General features: G+C 50.7%; 1 protein-coding gene across 1 annotated transcript in view; it reads right to left on the bottom strand.

The window, feature by feature from the left end:
- Positions 1-23792, bottom strand: part of GRIK3 (glutamate ionotropic receptor kainate type subunit 3) — a 192182-nt gene that overhangs the window by 18888 nt on the left and 149502 nt on the right. Inside the window, exons 9-11 of the mRNA XM_036446690.2 lie at positions 20823-20936; positions 12633-12836; positions 3580-3803 (exon numbers count right to left, since the gene is read on the bottom strand). Of these exons, the coding sequence (XP_036302583.1) occupies positions 3580-3803; positions 12633-12836; positions 20823-20936 (542 nt within the window). The remainder of the gene's footprint in view (positions 1-3579; positions 3804-12632; positions 12837-20822; positions 20937-23792) is intronic.

Below are 23792 nucleotides of genomic sequence, written 5' to 3'. Positions count from 1 at the left end.
GTTCTGCCGGGGAGGCAGGGATGGGGAATCAGGGCCGTTTTGTTTCGTTCTTTATGGCTAGTGGCTTTCGCTGGTTATAAAAGTAATTCAGTAGCATCTCTTAAAATTAAAAGTGCACAGGCCCTCCAACCTAGCAATTCTGCGACTCATTATCCGTCCTAGAAAAAACACGGCTACACGACCATAAAGAGAAGCGCGCGGAGGTGTTTATCAAAGCACTGCTTGTAATAGAAAAACAAAACAAAACGGGAAACAACTGAAATGTCCTTCAATAGAGGAACGGTGAAATCAACTCTGCCACGCCGTGCTCTGAAACATCACGCAGCTGATAGGGGAGGACGAGGTACTTCTAGATGTACCGACAGGGAAAGATCTTCAACACACATTTGGTAAAAAAAAAAAGAGTGATAAAAATAAGAACAATAGAATCGCACTTATGTAAATAGAGTCCCGAAGACACAGCCATCTACCTCTTTATGTACATTTGTATTTAAATGCATATAAAACATCTGTGAGAATCCAATTCTAAAAAGTATCAGTGTTTTTCCTCTGGGGAGGGAATTCAGAATGGCAGAGGAATTTGAGGGAAGCCTTTTGCTCTATAGGTATTATATGAATTTTTATTTTTTTAATCCTCACCCGAGGGCGTGCTTAGAGAGAGGATGGGAAGGAGGGCAAAGCAGGCGGGGTGGGAGGAGAGGAGGGGAGGGAGAAACATGGATAGGCTGCCTTCCATAGGTGCCCCGACTGAAGATCAAACCTGGAATCTGGTCTTGTGCCCTGACTGGGTATCAATTCAGCCACCTTTTGGTGTACAGGACAGAGCTCAACTTACAGAGCAGGTCAGGCGTATAGTATAAATTTTTAAAAATGAGAATGGGCTTTGGAATGATTTGTAATCGCATTTATCCATTTATTATTATGTATTGCTATTTTTCTTATTTATTTATATTTGTAATTATTCATGTATTACTTAAAAACTTAAAGTAAAAACAAAAGTGAAGTACATTCTCTGTGAAGTATCCAAAGAGCATAGAATACAGTGAGAAAGTAAAAGTACTCCAGGATCCCAGCCTCCTGGAGAGAACAATGCGCTATCCAATTTTTAAGGTTTTCTTCTCTGAAGATACAAATGCATGTATGACAGGGAGAAACTGCTACTGTAAGTGTAAACCCCCACTGCCTTCTGAGGAGGAGAAGTCCTGGCAGGTGGGGGCATCGTCTTTGTATATGGCCCACGTTCCCGTGGAGGAAATGAAGGGTGGGGGAAGCTAGAGCTTCTGAGAGACAGAAAGACCCTGGGAAGTCCCCATGAGACTGGGATGGCTGGTGTGGCCGGAAGCAGCATATCCTGGTGGCAGGAAAGGCCTTCCTCAATGCTCACGCCCTGGTGCTAGGCAGGCACAAGCCAGGCCTGGCCATTGGCAAGGCAGGCAGCCCTGAGCTGAGCCACAGGCCGTGGAGGGGATCTGGGAGCTTGCCGCCTCACAGGCCCCAGCTCTGGGCGGCTGTGTCCAGCTCTCCAGCAGCCAGCACGCAGTGACCCCAAGGACACAGGCCACGTGGAGAATGGGGCTGAGGGTGAAGGGCGGAGGGGGCAGAGAGAAACATGGATGGGCTGTGCTTGACCCTGGCAGTGTTGTAAAAATATCGAATGAGTGGCTACACATAAAAGCCAAGAGGTGTCACATGAAAGCCTGAATCTCTAAAAACCACGAACCCTGCAGCGCTGGCACAGCATCCTGCCGCGCGAAGCTGTGGGAGCTGAGTAGCGGCTGCCCCCTCGCCAGCTGTGTGCCTCTGGTTTGCTTCCATCCCCTCGCTCCCTGTTCCCTCCACTCAGCCTGCTTCCCTTTCCCATGCCTCCTTTCTGGTCCCTCCGGCACCTCCATTTGCCAACCCTGATTTAAGCTCGGAAAGGTCATGATTTGGAGCCTAACTCTGCAAGATAAAGCTTTGTGACTTTGGGCAACGACTTCACCTCTCTGAGCCAGTTTCTACTTCCGTAAAGTGGGGATCATTATCCCTGCCTCACAGCACTGCTGTGACGATTTCGACAGGTTGCGTGTGAATTATGTTATGTGAGTGCTACACAAATGTGACAATTGTACTACGATGCCGTCTATGGCTCTGTGGCCAAGACCCTTGCTTCCTTCTCACCTCATGTGTCCTGTGTCATCATTCCAGCAGTTCCGGAAATTCTGTCTCTCACCAAAAGTCTCCCCCACCTAACCTTGGGAAGGGGGTTCCTACTGTCTTAGCCAGGAGGGATGTGGTAGGAAGCAGGCTTGGCTGCCATCGGCTGATGAAAGGCCGGCAGGGGGAGGGGCCGCAATTTACAAGGGCAGAAGTGATGCTGGAAAACCAGAGCTGTTTTCCAGGGCATGGGGGGCTGAGAGGCCCCTGGAACCACTAAAATGATGGTGAGAGCTGCAGAGTGGCTCCTGGCCTTCAAACGCTTGTTAGACCATTAGAGAGAAGAGGCTGTGGCGGTGCGGGCTGGGCTGCGGGCTGGGCTGAGCAGGCAGGCAGCCCCAGGCTGGCAGGCAGTAAAGGGCTAGGAGGCAGGACAATCTCATCCCGCCATCTTTCCCTTTGGTCTTTCTCTGTGTGGGAGGAGGGAGTGAAGGGAGTGGGGTAGGGGAAAGGTTTCCAAAGAAGTCCCAGGAGAAGGAAAGGCTGGAACACCTAGTCCTTGGATCTCAAATTGCCTCTCCAGAGAAGTCTCCCTTCGTGCCTTGTTAGAATTTAGAGAAAAAATAACCAGGGCAGAGTCCGAGCTGGGGTCTGGAGGGAGGGGTCAGAGGGCCCCCCTGTGAAGGGGAGCGGGAGCTGGGGCCCAGGCAGAGGACGGATGTCCAGGTGGCCAGAGATGTGGTCACAGATAAAACATTTGGGGCCCTGAGTTCACTAATTGCGAGGATGACCTTGGTGAGTAGGAGCCTTTCGGAGCCTCAGAAAGGGAGGTGGTGAGAAGTACCTAATATAATGGCTGTAACAGACAGAGCATGGTGCTCGGCAAATTCTAGATGCTCCACAAACACTGAGCTCAATCAACATGTCCCTGTTAGCTCCTTCTACCATCGACCACAAGGATGTGCTAGCACCTTCCATTTGAACAAATGTGCAAGGTATTGCTAGTGCGTCTTACAGACAGGTGGGTATGTGTGTTTCTGCATGAGTGCAAGTATGTGAGTCTGTGTGGTACTGTCTTCCCTGCTGTTGTGGATTAAATGGACACAGTCCTTTTTTCAAGTGTCAAGTTGCCTTCTGGGCCAGCCAATGCACCTGTGTCTGCAGGACTGGGTTCCTGACCCAGATGATTCAGCTCTGGGCAGTGACTTCACTGCTCCTAGGGCCTGGGGTACAAGAGCTGCTTCTCAGAGTCATATACACAGACCAGGGTAAGGACAGGGGATTCAAGCTTGGGGGCCATGGACTATTCCCTGAGGGCCATACAGAAATCGGAGCTTCAGAGAAGGAGAGAGGAGCATGCGCAGCAGTGGATGATTGGAGACATGCCAGGCTCCCTAAACCTCCAACCTTGAGCCAGAGCTCTGGCTATGGCATTGGCCTTACCTGGCGATGACAAAGAGGACACAGCTGACACCCAGGTAGGCGAGCAGCACATACATCCAGATGTCAGGGGACAGGGGGTTGAGGAAGGAGAAGACACTGGGGTTGGTGCCGTTGGGCTTGCGGTATAGGATGCTGACACCGAGCGTCATGAAGGGCTTGGAGAAGTCAATGGCCTTCTCGCGCACATGGGTGATGGTCAGGGGGGCCACGGCCAGGTCCGCCTTCTGCAATGAGAGAGAGACAGACAGACAGACAATGAGCAAAGCCTCCTACTGACAGTGGACAGCACACTCTTTGGAGTGGGGTCAGTTGCCTGAGCCCTAGATTACTTAACCACTCTTCAGTTTCAATGTTTGCAAACCCTTCTGCTGGGCCAGGCCATTCTCAGGGCGCTGGGGAGACAATGATAAACTTAACCCTGTTCTCCGAGCCCTCATGACCTTGAGGAAAAAGACAGCGGCATTAACGTGCAGAGAATGGAACCCTATTAAAGCTATAACCATGTGCTCTATTCTAAAAATGGTGCTTTGTCAAATAAATACAGTTCATAACCTAAAAACATTTAAAGATCACTTACGTTCTTTATTTGTGACTTTCAAACATCATGAAGAGGACACGGACTCCACAACAACCCTTATCTAAATGTTTTCCTCTCCTATCCACTTTTTATGTATTTATTTACTTTTCGATTAATTCTCACCCAAGGATATTTTATCCACTGCTTTTTAGGGAGAGTAGAAGAGGGGAAGGGAGGAAGAAAGGGAGGGAGCAGGAGAGAGAGAGAAACATTGATGTGAGAGAGACATATTGATTGGTTCCCTCTGGCAATGCCCTGATTGGGGCTGGGGATTGAACCTGCAACTTGGGTACATGCCTTAGATGGGAATTGAACCCATAACCTTTGATGTATGGACCAATGCTCCAACCATTGAAGAACACTGGCCAAGGCTCCTATCCACTTAAAAAAAATATTTTATTGATTTTATACAGAGAGGAAGGGAGAGAGATAGAGTTAGAAACATCGATGAGAGAGAGTCATTGATCAGCTGCCTCTTGCACACCCACTACTGGGAATATTCCCGAAACCAAGGTACATGCCCTTGACCGGAATCGAACCCAGGACCCCTTAGTCCCCAAGCTGACACTCTATCCATTGAGCCAAACCGGTCCCGGCTCCTATCCACTTCTTGACTGCTTCACAACACTCTAGATTAGGGGTGTCGAACTCAATCAGAGAAGGGGCCAAAATCTAAAATCCAGCCTAAATCGCGGGCCGAATGGTTTACTAAACAGTCATAAACTGTCATTGTGATGGAAACGCAGCGGAGTGCAGTGATGACAGCGCGGTGCGGGCCACATTGCAAGGCCTGGCGGGACGGGTTTGGCCCGCGGGCCTTGTGTTTGACACATGTGCTCTAGATATTCTATATATTCTAAAAGCCCTCAAAACCAGGTAGGCAAAAACAAGACCTTCTTTGGAGGGAGAAGGTAGGGAACAAAATAAACAGGTAAATCCAGAGCCCCCTTTAATCACAGAGGGGAGGGATGAGAACAGAGAAGGAAATGAGGGGGGTAGGGGAGGCTAGAAATGCTCAGACATTGATAAATCTTAGCCCATCACAATTTTATTGAAGGAAATAATAAAAGTTCTATCTTTTGGGTCTGAGCTTTTCCTAATTAAGAATCTATAATCCTTTATTCCTTTCTGTCCAGACTTACCGCACTGCTCTATTTCTAAATGAGGCCCCATTTAATTGCTTCCCGTTGACCACATTTATGCTTTGCATATACTGTGCCCTATTGAGAATGCCTTCTCTCTGTGGCCTTTTCCATATTCTTTTGCACAAGCTCCCTTTTCCAAGAAGCCCTCTCTGATAGTCTCCAATTCTAAACTCCCATGAATTTTGCTCTGTCCTGTGGAAAGATCCTAAACCTACTCAGTTTGAACAGCAGGATGTGTGGCCATGTGACCTTTTTGTCTTTGCCTATTTACCTGTGAGTTTCTAAGCATAGTTGGGACTGTAGCCGATATACTTTTTCCATTTCTCAATTTCTAATCCCCATTTCAGCCTCTGTACTATTTGTTAATTAATAGTGTTTCCCTCTGAGAGGTTATTCCTTAGGTTCCTGTGGATATTTACACATTAGAATGTGAACCAAGTTATTACTTTCCTTCCTCTGATAGATCAGGACAGAAAGGGAGGTTGGGGTCCTAAAGACAAGCACTAAAGGCCCTTTTGTTAAGCTGACAAGAGGCTACCTCTGAGACTCCGTCCCAGGGCAATGCCTCTAGGCAGCTATCCACTGGCTTGTTCCAGCTCCATCCATCCATCCATCCATCCATCCATCCATCCATCCATTCATTATAAAATCCACCAACCATTGGGATATACAGGCAGCGAGGGAAGAGGACACTAATCAGATTGTTTACTAAATGGCAGCTGTTAACACTATATCTGACTTCATTAATCCTAGAATAGAAACCAGGAACCAAGTTGAAACCAGACTTCAAAGAGGGGAGGACTGATATGGGTGGAACCCCAGCTTCTAAATGGCTTTGCAAATGTCCTAGACTGGGGATGGCGGGAAACACACCATGATGTTGCTTACCCCAGTGTTTCTCCTTCTAACAGCACCCCACACCCAACTACTGACACTTGGAGCACAAGGATTCAATGAACCTCAGAACCTGGGAAAGCTAGGGAGGAGGAGCTTATTACAAAGGATTGTTTTACACGGGATATTCCTTTTGTACATTTCTGAGTGTGTGAGCTGGAACTTGCTTAGCTCTTAAGGCAGAGATAAGAAGAAACAGACACCCCAGTTCCCTGGAGCCCTCTCAGTTCAGGAGCACAACAAAAGAGAGAATTCTTTGGGAAGATGCAGAGAGACTGATATGTATTGCTCAAGACCTACTGTGTATCTGTCTGGCATACAGAAGTGAGCAAGAGACCCAGCCCCTGCTCTCATGGAGCTTCTGGTAGAGGGAGACCCTTTGGGGGGATGAGGTTAGGACTCTGAGTAGGGTGGGTATGGGGCCAAGCACCCTAGAGAGTCTCTTCAATCTTGAAGTTCTAGGATCCTCTATAATGCTGGCATAACAGGGTTGAAATGGACTTTTGATTCTGAAAGTTGGCCTCTCCCAGACTTGTCCTTTCAAAACACAGTGCTTTTTGGGAAGTTCTGTTATGATCCTGAAGTCATCATCATTGTTCAGAATGCATTTGGAACTGGTCTCTGGGAATTGCCTCTGGGGCTTGGAGTGGATTCTTGGGAAGAACTTCAAAGTCAATGGAGGCAAATTTCTTGTTGGCTTTTGGTAGCAAGTTGGATGAGAGCATTAGTTACTGGGGGGGATCAAGGTGTTTGCGGCCAGGGCTTGTTCCATCTACCAGAAATGTTTCAGGATTGATGAGGAAGCCAATCGTAGGGCCACAGGGCCTCTTTCTTCCTCAAGAACCAATCAGAACCATCAGAATGTCCCTACCAGCTTTTCTCCTTTCTGCTATAATGGAGCTAAGGCACAGAGACATCTTTGGTATTCTTTGCCTAGAGCAGCAAGACAACTAGTCAACCTGACCTTCTTCATGGGGAATTCCAATGTGTGTTCTCCTTTGGGTTTTAAGAAGGCCAATGTTCTCTTCAATTTTGTTTAAGGCAAGAAACACTACATTTCACCATTTGTTTTTTCCCCCCTGAAAAAGGCATTATTTTGTCCAAGTTCTCCTGAAAGAGCAAGAGCAGATGTCAAACCTTTGCTGTTTCAGTTCATTACTCAGAATTGAAAGGCCCAATCTTGGCAGGTTCCTCCCACTCATGCAAGTTTTCTTTGAGGATGATTCATAAAACCACAGGCTGTCAGAGCTGGACAGGAGAACTCTGAGAATATCTACTCCAACCCAATTTCTTTATGGAAAGGAAACTAAGGCTTAAAAAAGGTCCAAGGTTTTTGCTTTCATATTTATAGTAATCACATCCTTGAATAAGCTTCAAACCTCTGACTTGTTCAACACATTCATTGGTCTTATGGGTGTTTTGTTGACCCCTCCTGCCCATATCTCTCTCACTTGACCATGTTCCTCTTTCGGAATATGTACTCTGGCTTAATAGTTGCATCTCTCCCTACATTCATGGATTATTGTTTGTTTCCTCCACTATAGGGTCAGAGCCTGAGGCTCAGGGGAGGGATTCTGCTGTGCATTCACAGCACCTGGCATGAGACCTACCTTAATAAATTTAATGAATAAATGAATAACTTGATCAATGGGAACACCAGAGGTTCAGGAGCTTAGTGCATGGTCTGCTATATGGCAGTTTTCAGGGGTGGGGACACTGAATCACAGGTGGTGTCTGCTGATGACCCACCAGCTAGTCACCACACTTAACAATTAGCACTGTAGCCACTGACAACCTCAGAACAGCCCATATATATCTAAATAAATGGGTACAAGTGCGTACCCAAGTGTTGCCTGAGGGTTCATTGCCTGTGCTTCACACTCAGACCTCCTGGATGCCTGATGGTGAGAAATGAAGCTGCTGTCTTTCCCAGGCCTTGGAGAATGGCTGATTCCTGAGTTCTGGCAGGAGGTCAGCATGTTCCATTGATTCAGTTGTCCCACATCTCTAGTGACCGTCCAGGTCTGGCATGGCATGGGTGCTTGGAACATACCCTCTGGCTGTGACTAACCTCACACAGGTACAAGTTGACAGCATCTCACCTCCTGCCATCTGGGCTCTTCTTGCCTCCATGACTTCACAGGGACACTGCTGTAGGGTCTTGATTGGCTCCCATGCCTCCATGCCAAGCCCAGAAGTGCATGGGAGTCCGGAGTCAGTTCATAAGCCTATCCCCCTCACTCCAAGAGATGGTTCTGAGATACATTTTACAAGGCTTTCTTGGGGCACAGACTTGTGGATCTAGCCATTAGTTGTACTCAGTGGCAATGGCTCAGTAATGCATCCTCGTATTGGCTTTCCCTCCCTTCAGCTCCACTTCCCTGCCCGTCACTCTCTGACCACATCACACCCCGTTACTAAGCAGTGGCATCTGAGCCTATGCCTCAAGCTCTGCCTTCCAGGAGCCCAGGCTGAGACTTTGCTCCAGGAAGTTTTGTAGAATGAATGAAGGGACAGATGATCCTCAGGAGTGTAAGCGTGGTCCAGATGCTCCCTCTGACCTCAGTTTCCCTCCAATACTTCCTTTATCCCTGAAGCTCTATTGCTACCTGCACCTTGTCTTTTCTTGCACCTGGTTGTTTGAAATTTGACCTCTGCCAGGCTCTTTTCAGGCCTTTCCCAGGCTGGTCTCTGTTGGGAGCCATCAGAGTTGAGACAAGCAACTCTGTCTTGAGAAAATACAACTCCATCTTAGAATTAAGTTCCTTTTAGCAGAAGTTATGCGGTGCCCTGCGGGTTTGGCCAGAAGCTAAAGATTAACCTGCGGCTTAGCACATCTTGCTCCGGAGGATCTCTGCAACTCCCCTTCCTGATCCTCCCCTATAGCTAGCCCAGCCTTGGAATGTTACACCTTGGAATGTTACACCTTGGCCCTGGCAGTTAGCCAATCCTGTGTTGCCAGATACCTTACCACCTTGTCACTCAGTGCCTAAACCAATTATACACTGTCAAAGACCCCGCTGCATAGGCAATCCTGCCCCCCTTTGTTCCTGCTGTATATATACTGTTGTTCCAAAAATAAAGTTTGAGGCTTGATCAGAACTTTGTCTTGCCTCCATTTCTCCATGCCCCTGTCCCTTCTTTTCATCCTCCACAGGTCCTCCCTCTCCCCACGTTGCTGTGCCCCGAGTCTCTGCTTGCTGAGTCCCTAGCAGCTGACAGTTCTGTGGTGAACCTCAATGTGGCTCCAAGTCCTTCCTGAATTCCTCACTTGCCTATTGGTCATCCTCAGCAGATCCTGAGCTTCTCCAGAGCTCTGGTCAACCTGGCTTCCCACAAGAGTCCACCTTTGCAGTTCATCCATATCCCCTACCCTCAAATGCCCTGTCTCATCCAGGATTCTGAACTGCCCCAGGTGAGCTCCCAGCATGCCTTGCTTCAAAGTGCATTGCCCCCAGCTGGAAGGAGGTGGCTTGGCAGAACCTTTCCTGGTCACACAAACGGGTTTGAGAACCCTTCCAACACCAATGCATACAGGCCAGGACTCAGATCTGGTTCCTGATTTGAAGGTAGAAAACATAATAATGGGTGATTGGGTCGTGGCCTGACACCAGTGATGATTAGAGAGAGAGATGGGGTGATGGATGCAGAATGCGCTCCTCTGCCTAATCGCATTTGTTGTCCCATAGTTGGAGGTGCCTTGGGAGAAGGTGAGTGTGTCGGGGGTGGGCGCACTCTCCAGGTGCCCCATCTTCCTCCACAACTCTGGCTCCTGGGAGGCCATGTGGCATGGGACAGAGGTGAACAGAGTGTCAGGGAAGGACTTCTTACATTCTGCTGGACAGAGGCTCCACCCAGGGCCTCCAAATAGGCCTCTGGGGGCAGATCCTTGCAAAGTTAGCATTCATCATTTTTACGTCTACAATCAGACCCCTAATAAGAAAGTAATAATATTGCCAAGCCTTTACCAGGTTTTCTATGAGCTAGCGAAAAGACTAATTATCTGACGACACTAATAAATGGTTATGATGATATTAAAATTGGCACCACGCTAGGATTAATGGACTCATCCATTGTAGAGACTCTGGTTTAACAAGGTCACCTGCATGTCCTGTTAGAGCCTATGGCCTCCATGGAGACGGGGCTGCAAGGGGGCCATCGATGGGGCCTCCTTCTTTCCCCAGCCAAGGGTCAACTTGGGAAGGTCTGGCTGCTGCAGGGTTTTTCTGACCCATCCCCTTGCAACAGCTCTTCAGAGCCATTTGACTGCTGGAGATTTCGGTGACAAGACCGGTTTCTGCCCTGTTCATTTCCACACTTGGCTTCCCCTCCATGAGCTCTCTCTTCCTCCCCTGCCCAGCTCATCTCTGCAAACAGCAGGCTCAGAACCACTGGAAGCCCCGCACTCCACAGCCCAGCTCCCAAGTGTAGGGGCTCCATAATGAAGATGCCTCAGGGCCCTGCTGACTAATTTCCATAATAATTACAGTTATTACTAATAACGGTGACAGCACCACACCCTTCCATTTAGATTGAATTCCACAACCTGGGAGCAGCTTCCCTAGCAGTTGTTTCTGAGGAGCAGCACAGCCAGCTGGGAAGAATGCAGGGCAGGGATGGTTACTCTCAGAGAGGTAGGTCATGAGCTCAGGGAAATCATGGGACTTCCTGGAGCCCCCTCCCCAGCCTCAGTAAAAAAAAAAAACAATAATAAGGGCAAATACTGACACAGTGCCAACTGTGTGTGAACTTAGTCCTCACAGCAGCCTCGTCGGGCGAGATTCTATTGCTATCACTCCCATTTTATGGAGGAGGAAACTGAGGCACAGAGAGGTTAAGGAACTTATCCAGAAACATACAGCTAATACATGGCAGAGTGGGAATCAAGCCCCGTGGAGTTCATGGACTTTACCATTAGCCTCTCCCATCAGCCCTCCCTGGGGCCTAGGAAACTGTCACGCTCTGCTGGAGCCTTCTTGCTCTGAGCTCCAGCCTCCTCCCTGCTCCAACCTCTAAGGCCCCATGTGGCAGCCCTCCACCAGGGGCAGGAAGACTAACAGGAGGCCCTGCTGCTGCCTGCCCCCGCTCTGAGAGGCAAAGTGAGTCTGATCCCTTTGGCTGGTACTGACTGTTCAGGTTGCGAAGACCAATTGCATGAGCCTCCCTCTGCCCTGGCTCTTTGCAGAGGTCAGAGCACAGGGCTTCGGAAGTAGAGGGCCTCCAAAGACGGGTTACTGTGGGGCCTTCACCTCCCTCTGCCTCAGCTTCCAGGTCTGTACCAGGGGTGCTGGCCACAGTCCCTACCTCACTGCACTGCCAGGAAAAAGGAGAGAGGAACACAAGGGGTTTAGTACAGATCAGGATCTTGCCCTCCTTAGCAGGCCTTTGGTCGACAATGATTCCGGAGAGTGGAGGGCCCTGCGTTGAAGGCAGGTCATGTAAGTGCCAGGTGAGCATGTAGAATTGGTGCCTCATTTATTGCCACAACAGCCGTAGGAGCTACGGTAGTTGCTGGTTACTCCCTTTTAGAAGTGAAGAAATTGAGGCTCGGCGATGTGGTTGCTCATTTATCAACTGGGAGAGCCAGGACTTGAACCTTGGCCCAGCAGTCCATGGCCTGGGCTCCTAACCACGGTGATATGAGTGCTGAAGGCTGGCTGTGGGCAGGCCCTGCACCTAGTACTTCATGCCCTGTATCAACAATTCTATGAGGAGGGTGGAATTACACCCGTTGACAGTGAAGGAAGCCACTGGAGAAGTCCAGTGATATTTCTGTTTACATAGCCAATGAATGAGGAAACGGGATTTGAACCCAGAGCCTCTTTGTGGTATCCCTAGACTGGGTTTTCTTCATCTTCCCCTCAGTGTCCCACAAACCCAGTACCCTTTTACCACCTACTCCCTCTCTCAAAACTCCATCTGTTGCTTCTGCTCCTTGTTCCCCTAGGTCCTCTCCCATCTCAGACTGAGTATGAATCTGCCTCCTTGGTACCCCCCAGCTGAGTCTTGCTCATACCTTCATCCCAGTCCTTGGCTCCCTGGACCACCCATCTGCCCACTGGACCCAAAGTCACTCAGGACAGTGTAGGATCTATCTCGGCGTCCCAGGGTTGGGTGAGGTATTTTGCATGCCAGGTCACCCACATGGCTGGGACACCCTTTGGTAGCTCTTAAAGAAACAGAAAGCAGCTCATCAAAGACTCTGGTGGGAATGGCTCTGAGTGGGATGGGCCAATGCGTGTGTGCTTAGGTGGAGGGGAGTATCTGGGAATTGGGAGCATGAACAAGACAGGCCAGAGAGAGCTCCTCACTCCTCCCTCCCCATAGCCGGTGACTCCATCTCTCCTGCCCCCAGTGCCCTCATCTGCCAGATGCCCCACCCTGATGTGCAAACAGGACTTGGCTAAGCCTTCCAGGGGGTCCTCAGCCCCACTTACATGGTCAATGAGCTCCTTGATCATGCCGTTCCACTGGCCCTTGTCGTCCTGTGCCCCATACTTGCCGTCCTCCACCAGCCGGATCTCGTAGGAGAAGCCCAGGATGTGGGCCAGTTCCTTGAGCAGGTCAATGCAGTAGCCCTCGAACCGGTCGTTCCCAAACAGGGTCCTGTCAGACTTCCTGAACATGACGAAGGGCTCCTCCTACAGGGCAGATAGGAGAGGCGCTGAGGAAGGCTGAAGGGGTTGGGGGAGGCCGGCTGGGGCTGGGGAGCTTGGGCTGAAACCTCTGCTTTAAAAAAATCCTCTGGGCGGCTTAGAGGGAGGCCCGCTAAGTCAGAGAGGAAGAGCACATTTCCTGAGAGCCGACGTTGTGCCTTCTAGATGGCCACCTACGGGTATCCCATCAAGACATGGGGGCTCAGGCTGTATTTACTGATTAAGTGTCCAATGGTTGCAGAGCTGATAAGCAGTGGACCAGGTATTTGAACTCTAAACCGTCTGGTTGTGAGTCACACACTCTGCCTGCTGCACCCTCAATGCAAGTCAGTGGTTCTGAGTGTGGTCCCCAGACCAGCAGCATCACCATCACCAGGAAGCTTCTCAGAAGTACAAATCCTCAGGCCCCACCCAGATCATTGAACCAGATGCTCGGCGGGGCTGGCGGTCTGAGCTGTAAGAAGCCCTCCGGGGGATTCTGATGCTGGCTCAAGTGTACGCACACTCTGTCATCAGGTATCTTCCGAGCTCCCATTTAAAAGATTAGATCTACATGCTCGCTGATACCGCTCTCTTCCCAAGGATCTCCGTCCCCAGAGTCAGGATCTGCCAGGTGCGTGACTCCTGATAACCGCGATAGCGTGCATTTGTTTGTTGACGTGGGGGGCTCTCGTAAATCAACAAATGAGACAGTGTCTGTGGAGTGCCTAGGATGGGGCCCAGCAGAGCAGGAGGCTCAAAAGGCAGTAGCTGATATTGCCTCTTTTAATCTTGATTTCCACCTTCTAGGGGTAGGTACTCATAATCCCATTTTACAGGTGCAGGAAGTGAATTCATTATGATGAGTGACAGATGAGCTCAGCCATCCTCTAGAGTAGGGGTGTCGAACTCAATCAGAGAAGGGGCCAAAATCTAAAATCCAACCTAAATTGCGGGCCGAATGGTTTACTGAACAGTCATAAACTGTCATTGTGATGGAACGCAGCGGAGTGCAGTGATGACAGCGCGGTGCGGGCCACATTGCAAGGCCTGGCGGGACGGATTTGGCCCGTGGGTCTTGTGTTTGACATGTGTGCTCTAGAGAGAGGACCTGAACTCAGGTTGGTGCAAACTGAGCTCTTAGCCACTTCATTGTGTCAGAGGCCCTGAGTCCCAAGGTGTCTCTCCCTGGAGGCCAGGGGTCCTCAGAAGGTAGCTATGGGGCCAGAGCACAGGTGACAGCTGTCCCATGTCAGGCTCCCTCCCTCCCTGGTGATGGGGAGTCAGTGAAGGGCTTAGAGCAGGGCATGGCTCTGGTTTCTCATTTACAAATAACCCCCTGGCATCCCTACCAAGTATAACAGGGAGAAGAGGCAGGGGAAATAGTGAAAAGTAGCTGTTGACCTTGTCCAGTTGGAGACAGAGTGAGGAACTGTGGGATCTGACGTATCCGAATCCAGGACCATACAGTGTCCCAGAGTTCAGGTCTTCCATGCAAGTCTATGTTTGCGCTGGTCCCACCCACCCAGCTTCACTTACACATCTCCATCCAGAGTCCGTGGTGAGTGAGCTGAATGCTTAGCAAACTAATTTCTTGGCCTTCCTGCTATACATACACCAAACACTAATTTCAACTCTTTCTCGCAGGCTGTTTGATTTAAGCCTCACAAACTTGCAAAGTAGATGACATTATCCCCATTTGACAGATAAGGAAACTGAGGCTCAGAGAAGGTCAATAAGTTGCCCAGGAGTTGAACTGCAGTCTGATGGAATTCCATTCCAATCTTTCAGTTTCTTTTTGGGCCTTAACCTTCTCCAAAGCCATCTCGGCACCCCCAAATGTCAGAATGCCCCAAACCTTCACCTGAGGGGTGATATTCCTCACTAGCCCACTAGCTGAAAGAAGGCACATGTATTGAAAAATCTTATGAACACAAGTGCACAAGAAGGGCACACACCTGATTATGCAGATATCTCATCATTCTCTCAACTGGTATGGCCATTCCTCTGACATGTGGGCCTCTGGAGTGGGGTCAGCAATGAAAGGCTCAGGCAAAGACTCTCAATGGAGGCTCTTGGGTGCAGAAACTCACCAGCAACCTCTTGCCAGGCTCCCGCCATTACAGGTGGGCTTGATCCTCTGGCCCTGGGTCCCTGGCCATACTGCCTTTCAAAATCCCACCCCACAACTGATTTACTCTAGATTCAACAGTCCTTTGGGGTGCTTCAGAGAAAGAGCTGGGGAATGTCTGAGTCCCCAAGAGGTTCCTGTCTCTCCAGAGATTCTGAGAAAACGACTTCTCAGTCTAACTGGGTGGAAAACTGGGTCCACGCTCAATCTCAGTGCTGCCTGTCCCCACCCTCCAACCAAGTAGGCAGATCACAAGATCAGAAAACGAAATCCAGGGGCGGTGGAGAAGGTGCAGGTAGGGAGAAGGCGCTGCGGCCACCTGGAGGAAAGGCGACTTTGGCTAGTACACAGGTCACCCTTTGTGCTAATTAGTCTCGGGGAAGGTGCTGCCTGGAACCTTGGCATGGGGGTGGGGCTGGTTTCAGGCCCAACTTATCCTTCTGGTCAGATGCTCTTGTGCAGTGAACAAACTGGCCCTCGTACTTGGTGGCCCTATTAGTGGCCGCAGAAAATAACTGGAGAGAAAGTGCCATTTTCCCCAGGGGATTACCAACTGCACTAGGTTCCCAGGCAATGTGCACCTCCTTCTGTAAAATGGGGATAATAGTAGAACCTACTTTATAGGGTTGTAATGAATTAAAGGAATCAAACTATGAAAAGCACGTAGGACGGTACCTGGCAAATGGAAGCTGCCATTATTATCATTACTATTACTAGAGGCCCCATGCACGAAGATCTGTGCAAGAATAGGCCTTCCTTCCCGTCTGTGGGCACCACTTTTCTCCTATCCGGAGCCGCCTTCCGCCTCTTGCCTTGTCATGTCAATTTGCATATTTCCTCCTTATTGGCTGTGGGCGCCTCCATCTTTGTCACGGAGTTATGGTCCATTTGCATATTCTGTCTTTATTAGCTAGGCTTATTGTTAATATAATTATTATCTTCTTTCTGTGTCGTGGGTGGCCTGTTACCACAGTGACCTTTCTAGCCTAGGGACCATGCCCAATGTCACCGAAGGTTAAAAATCATAGCTGGCAGCGGAAATCCATTTTGGGAAAGGCCCAGAGGTAGCTCACTTCCTGACCCTCTTTCCATGCCTGCCCCTCCCGGGCCTATCCTCTAAAATTAGCACTTCATTTGTGAAGCCACCACAGCCCCCAATCTATACATCTCCATATAAATACGCTGCCTTCGGAGCAGCTGTAAAATGCCATTAATTTTGGGAAGTGCTTTGCGGATGGCATACATATTTAACAGCCAAAGCCCAGAGCATTAAAATGGTGCTCGCCTTGGTAATGTGTCTCTAGACCTCAACATTTCCTAGGGGGTAATTCTGAACTCCGCCAACTACTTATTCATGGACTATTTCACAATTTATTACTGGAAATGTCCAGACAGCCAATTCACAAGCTCTCTCTGCTGCTAATCGATTGCTCGGTGAAGGTGCCCTCAATTTCATAACTTCACGCTCTCCTATTGCTCTGGGAGCACGGCTAAAGGAGCAGGGGTAATATTTCTCTTCAACAAGTCACAGGAAACAGAGGTCCAGAAAAATAACCTTTCTGACTTTTCGTTGCCAGGGCTCTTAGTCTAGTTTCTCTCCGATCACTTACACCGACGAGAGCCGAGCCCTGTGCTGAGCTTCTCCCGGTGACAGGACCTGTGGAGTTAGAAGGGGGGCCTTTGGGGGAAGGATCTAGGGGTTAACTGCCTAACAGCTGTGTTGCCACTCTCCTTTCTGACTTAGGTGTTATCCACAAACGTACACACAATATTCACACAGAATGTGCACACATTATACAATGTCATTGGCACAAACACACCACATTCTCAAATATCCTGTTTGCCTAGCCCTGCTTGGACAAAGAGGCCAAGGACTCTAGATCCAAGGCCTTGGCTCTGCCAGTTAAAAGCAGGACAGAGTAACGGGGTGTACTGCCCTCGCCATGCCGGGGAGTGGGGGAAGGTGGGGAGAGGGGGCTGGAGTAGTCTCTGGCCTAGGATGGTTCTCCCAGCCCACATCCTGGCCTTCCTTCTCTTCTCTCTCTCTAGCTGCTGGATACCACGGTCTGCCTGCCTGGCCGCTGAGTCTATGTGGGTCACGATGTGCACACGGCACACAGACACCCGTATCCAGACACCCGTGCATACGGTCCCACACCCACTCACATGCTGATGTGCATACTGACACTGCTGCTCACTTCAGCAGCCAAAAGAACACTGAACCTTCAAAAGCAGGGCCCTAGGAATGAGTTGGGTGTGTTTTCGCGGTGTGTGAGCTGAGGTTTGGGTGGATGAATTTTTCATGAATTCATGGAAGAGCCGAACCAGGAAAGAGGCAGAAACCAGGCAGGGAGCAGGTGGGAGGGCAGGCTTCCAGGCTCCTGCAGCAGCTGCTTTGGCCTCAGGAATGAGGAAGGCTGCCTGAGCAAGGAGGGGCCAGAGAGGATGGGGCCAGGGCTCTGCCCATCTATGTCCAGGCTAAGGCGTCCCTAGCAACTAACCCTGGGCTCTCATTAGGGAGAGGGTAGCACACACAGAGATGCTGCCTTCAGCCACATAAAGATTCTAGAGGTCTCAGGGCCAGCCCTATTCATGAGGGGCGAACAGTCAGATCTTCCTGTACTCTTGCTTTCACCTGCCTGTCACTCAAAGCACTGTTGCCCTGGCAACCCATATCCAGAAGGGCAGGGGCCCAATGCTCTCAGTGGGTGATGCTGGCCCTGTTTTCAGGCTGCCAAAGCACAGGGCTGGGTTTTCAGCCAGAGCAGTTCGGGCTGGGCCTCTGCCCACAACTGGCACAGCTGCCCCCCAAAAGCTCTAGCCTGGGGCACCCCGGGCTCGGGGACATGCGAACCACACTGAGACTTTCCACTCTCTGGACCGTGTGGACCAGCTCTAGGTCTTCAGACTAGTCCTTGTGTGGGAGTGGGCATCTCAGTCTCTTGGAAGACTTTGAGGAAGGACATATGAGTCAGCAGCCATGTGAGAGGTCAAGGCCACGGGGCCAGGACTAGGGAATAATCGTGATGTCAGGGCTGGGAGCTCAGACGTTGGCCAAGGCAGGGATGAGATGGTGGCTGGGACCTGGAGTTTTACCTATAGGTAGAAGACTAGAGCTGTGAGGGCCTCGCCTTCAGGGGCCAGTCAGGAAATAACTGGATAAGAGGCATCCACACGTAAACAATAGAGAGTGGTGGGATCTGTGGAGAGCCAGGGAATGCCCACTGGGCCGGGAAGGCATTCAAGTGCAAGTTCAAAGTTTAGGATGCACCCTGTGCTAGAGATAACCTCTGCAACCATGGTCAGGGGTCAGTCTGCAACCAGGCTCAGGGACAGAAGCAGAGGTTTTCTCTAGAACTGTCATTCTGCATACTGTATGAAGCTTGCGCTTCCTGGGGACTGGATTTGCATTAATAATAATATGAATTAAGAACAATGGGAGCTATCAGTTAGCACGCACTCTGTGCTGTCTGTACTTATTAATCGTTATTCCTCTCAACTCTAGGAAGCAGGTACAATCATTACCACCTCTCTTGTTCAGTTGGGAAACTGAGGCACAGGATGCTTAAATGATTTTCCAGGTCACAGAGCTCGTGAACAGTCAAGCTAGGACTCAAACCCACAGTTCTGGGCTCTTCATCACCATCACACAGTCTTGGTCCCGTCCTGCTCACACCGCCTGTCCCAAAGGGCTGGGGGGCTCATGTATGCCTGGTTAGTGGCAGAGGGACGGATGGAGCTGTGTCCAGGCTGTGGGCCAAGAGGGGCTTCTCTCCTTCCCTGTCCCTGGAAGCCTGGGAGCCAGCGGATGCTGTAGGCGGGAGGGGCCTCTGGTGAGCAGCTGAGTACAAGGAGGTCGGCAGCTTTGCAAGAAGCTTCGAGTACTGACCAAGAAACTTCGGGAAGAACGGGGATATCTGCTGGATTTTGTCTCTGCTAGGGTAGAAATATCCCTTGTGGCCTTGCCGAAGCGACATCTGCCCTTGAAACGAGGCTGCTGCCATTTTAATAAGAGAACTCTGTGTCTTTCAAGGTGGATTTTGCATCATTTTGGTGTATCATCTGCAGACCACTGGAATATTGTTTTGAGGCTGAGTCATCTGGGCTCATTTATCACCTCTCCTAATTTCTCAAAGCAATACTAGTTTTACCTTTTTTAATCTCGTCGTGTGAAAAGCGCCTTATTTATTGATAGCTCCACGTTCCATGCGGCTCTGCTTTTAATCTTTTACCACCTTCTTATTATTTCATTTTTACCCTTTTATATTTTAGCTTTGTCACACTTTTATCCTTTTGCTTCCTGACATTCGGGTTTTACATTTCTTACCATGTCTAGCTGGAGTGTTAATTATTTATTTTCCCTTTTCATCTTTCTTGATAGCGTTCCTTTTCATTTTTCTCTACTACTTTCCTTTTGACCTTTTTTTATTTTTGTTCTCTTTCCAATCTCATTTTATTTTTTATATGTTTATCCACACCAGTATTCCTTTAATTGATCATCTCCTTCTGCTCTTTTTAATCTTTTAGAGCTTTGTGTTTTTTGTTTTTGTGTTTTGTTTTGTTTTACAAAATTTCCCCTGTTCCTGATGAGACCTTTGGACTTATTGGTTTTAAGTGTAATTTTTATATATTTTTTAGTTAACAAAAAGTTGATCAGTAAAGGCAGGCAGGCAGGAAATACAGTTGTCAGGAGAAGATGCCAGCGGGGCCTCCCCCCTAATTGGCGGGAATAGTTATCTCCTCTGTTCTCTCGTTCTGGCTCAGGGGCCTATCCAGAACCTCTGTTTGGTCCCTGTCATCTTTAAGGTGACATAACACTGGGCCTTCTGGGAGGATGGGGTTTACATCCCTTCCCACTCCGTGGTGCCCACCAGCCAGCTGCCAAGCACATCGCAGGCGAATCCTACCAGAGGGAGGACATAGCAGCGCCTCCGGTGGGAGGTGGGTGTGGCCAGCCTGCACCAGCCCTGTGGAAGGACCAGTATGGGGTGCAGCCTTACTTTATCTGTGCACTCTAAATAGAGTTTCTTTTATTGGTTTGTTTTATAGAGAATGATCTTACCAGTGTCCCTTGTAAACATTTGGCTTTACTATAAAGAGAAGCTGACCAGGGAGAGAATTGTCCTCAAAGGCTCTTTGGTCAGAATCCATCATGCTATGCCCGGCTGCCTCCCCACACCATGGCCCAGCGTGGGCCCCAGAGCAGTTCTGCATCTCCGAAGGGGTGGGTCCTGAGCCTCTGGTCTCACTGGAGGCTGCACTCCAGAGTCCAGAGACCCCAGCAGATCCCCAAAGCCACTCCTTGGGTTGAAACAATCAGAAGAATGTGGCACTGTTCAGTCTGGGAATGGAGGGAGGATGGCAGGCAGAGTGACTGTTGCCAAGAGCAATAGGACAGGGGAGACCAGCGGGAGGGCCTTTGCTCTGGGGACTGAGGTGGAAGAGGTAGACCAGAGTCCTGGTTCAGACATCAGGTCAACTTCCTTTCTTCCACTGCATCTACTCAGACTCCGGGGCTCAGGGATTGGGTGGGTGAGATGTAAACACACAGGCCTCCCTCTGCAGGACTGGCCACCAGATCTCAGGCGGGCCTGAGGGCCGAGTGCTCTGGCTCTGGGAGAAGGCCTCTGGCTTGTGGCCCTGAGCAGGGCTGCTGTGTCCCAACCATCCGCAGAGGGTTGTTTTGAGTGACCCTGAATATGCCCACTTTCCAATTCCCTCCCCCATCCCCCAGCCTCCCAGTGGCTTCATAGGAGATACCCGGTTGATGCAGGGTGGGGCAATGGAGGGTTCCCTCCAGCCCCGATGGCCAGCCCTCCCCCAGGCCAGACAGTCCCTCCTGCAGGGCTGCAGGCTCTTACCAGCACTGTGGTGACGACGAGTGACCGATTGGTCAGAGAGTCGGTGACGTTAGGGCCTCGGCCTTTGGGGACCTCTGTGATGTTGAGCCCCTCGGCAGGACTCCATACCCCAACCTGGATGAACAGACAGACAGAAAACAGACTGCTGAGTCCTCAGTCTCTCTATCCTGTTCCCACATCAACAGTCCCATCATCCCGATCCCATTCGTCAAGGCCATGGCCACCATGCTTGAAACTAACCTTTCTGACTGCCTACTGCCTCCCTCATCCCAGGAAGAGACCTCTAAGTGGGTGAGTCTCCTGAATTCTGCCACATCCCCTTTTGGTGGCAAACCCTGCCCAGCTGAAGGGGGCGATACAGAGGGAGAGGTGAACACAGAGGAAACCAGTGGAAACTATCCTGGGTGGAGCAGATGCTATGAGGAAGCCAGGGTCCTGCGTCAGGGTCAAGGTCAGGTACTCTCCTGGGATAGTTACTCTGAGTCTGGTGGGCCTCCCACCTCCCTGGGAAGACCTAGGCATCCAGCTGCTCGCTCACTGGGTCTCAGCTCCAGCGGCAGCTCCAAAGCCCAGGACAGGACCTGGAGCGAGGGGCGGAGATGTTCATAGCATCTATGGGATGGGTGAAGGGACAAGGACATGGGTCACACACAGAATGGCAGGCTGGGCAGGAGACTGGTCTTGGTAGCTGTCGGGGGATGGCAGAACAGAGTGGGTGACCCTCCCTGGGGGCCTTAGATGCTGCAGGGATTTTCGGTTTTATTTCCAACATTGGCAGATACCCTGGGAAAGGCGGCTTAATCTCTGTCCACACAGCGCCCTTGTTGCTATCAGGCCTGAGCCGGAGGGAGGCAAGGGAAGATCAAGTTTATAAATCATTCTAAAGTCCAGGGCCGCCTAAAGGTCGTTTGGGGTCCAACTGTGCCCTGCCCTGCCCCAACCTCAGCTCTTCTCTCTCAAGGACGATTTTAGCACGTCCACCCTGTCCTTGGCCCAGCTGGGGGCTCCTCAGAAACTTAATCAATTAAACAGAGAAGCTGAATGCAAACATCCCATTAAGAGAACTGCGCCAGGAAGATAGCAGCGAGATGCGTAATTATGCTCGGGTAATTCTGCCTTAATCCTCCCAAAGCCACTGGCTGGAGCTGGCTGGATCAGCTGTGACCCAGCTTAGCAAACAGAAGTGACGGGATGGGAGGCAGAGAGGCTGTGTTAGGGGCTCAGTGCCCTCTCCAGGCAGGATCTCTGTCTTCACAGACCCCCCCAAGGACCAGAGGAGAGGAGATAAGGAGACAGCCTGAAAGATGCTCTTCTCTCATGGGGCCCGAGCTCAGCACGAGGGGCCCAAGCAGCACTCCTGGGTGCGGGGCTGCTCAGCAAACATCTGTCTAGGGACCAAGTGAACAGCAGGAATCTTTGCCCTAGGGAGCATCTATTGAGCTCCAACTGCATGCCTTGCCAGACACCAGGTGCCATGGGGATGTGAGATAGTGAGGACTGGGGTTGGAGGCGGGGTGGGGGTGTGGGGGGGGGGGGAGAGCGTGAACCCAGCCTGTAGAGGCTCTCTGCCCAGAACCTGACTGAGACCAGTGCCTCCACCTCAGTCCAGGTGCAGTAGCAGAGTTTTTCTTCAGTGTAAGCTGTGGCCACCTTGTGCCAGTTGCAGGCGGAAGGAGGCTGTGGTGGGCTCAGTGGGAAAGAGTGTTCTGATGAGCAGATACCGGTGCCAGCCACAGGCACAGGAGCGAGAAGTGGGGCATGCGTGCCATCCTTCGAATTTCAGGCTATCCTCAGAGCTGAGAGAGCAAAGATGAGATGGCTACCTGAATGGACACTGTATTGTAATAGGGCTGCCCCAGGAGGAAGAGAGCGCCCCAGCATGGCGGAGTTTAGATAGAAGTGGGAAGACTGTGGAATGGGAACTCACATGCTGTGTATGATCCACTGGCCTCGAAGATGTGAGGAGCAGAGGCCACAGCCCGTCCTTAGGGACCGATGCTACATTCGGCACGAGAAAGTCACGCAGTGGTGATGATGTTTCCCTGGCCACCTCTCCCCAGTATGGTGACCCCACGTATGTGTGGGAAACTGGAGTGAATGGAGTAAACCTTGGCCACAGGTCCAACCCAGGAGTCAGAGGCCACTCCCGCCACCAGGACAGGATGGTGGATGGGAGGGGTTAAAGCCAGAGGTGCTGGAGAAAGGGGGTGTGACTGGACGGTGGGAGTGCTGTTGGGGACAGTGGAGAGGAAGGCTGGGGCATTTCGAGAACCTTAGAGGCTGGGAGAGGGGTGGAGCTTACTGACTCAGGACTGGGGAGCTATGGGCAGGTTCAGAGTAGGGCAGAGCTGTGTGTTAGGAAGCTTCACCTGTGTGTACACTCCAATAGCTGGCGGGCTTGGAGGGAGGTGGAAAGAAAGCCAGGTGGGAGTGTCAAAATAATCTGAGGATGCAGCCTGACCCAGGGAGGGCAGAGAGATGAGGAATCAGGGGCTCCTGCAGGCCCACAGCACCAGAGCTGGCCTGCACTTCCAGGCCTCTGCTCCCGTGTTTTATACACTCCACCCCGGGCTTGGAGGGGTCCCTGGTAGCTCCAGTGGGATGAGAGTGTGGCTGAGCTCCCGGAGCTCACACAGCAGCTACCTAGCCCCAGGTCCAGGGGCTAATGTTAAATCCCACTTCTCAGCCCAGCAGCCGATGTCAGAATGTGCTGAAGACTCCCAGGACCAGAACTGGCCCCTTTACAGACATTTCTATGGCAATCAGAGGGGAGTCCCCAGGCCCTGGTGGGCCTGCTTTTCTTGTCCAAACTCCTTGGAATCATCCAGACCTCAAAAACCTAGGGCAGCTCAGAAACCACACGCTTCAACCTCTCTGCAAGAATAAGAGGCACCTCCAGTGTCCCAGACAAGCAACTGCTTTGCTCAATTTTTGCTTAAATGCCTCCAGTGACAGTGAGCTCACTATGCA

This window comes from Pipistrellus kuhlii, unplaced genomic scaffold (genome assembly GCF_014108245.1).
Source record: "Pipistrellus kuhlii isolate mPipKuh1 unplaced genomic scaffold, mPipKuh1.p scaffold_m20_p_2, whole genome shotgun sequence".
Taxonomy (NCBI): domain Eukaryota; kingdom Metazoa; phylum Chordata; class Mammalia; order Chiroptera; family Vespertilionidae; genus Pipistrellus; species Pipistrellus kuhlii.
The sequence above is the reverse complement of the archived record's forward strand: the minus strand, read 5'-3'. Positions and strand labels throughout refer to the sequence as shown.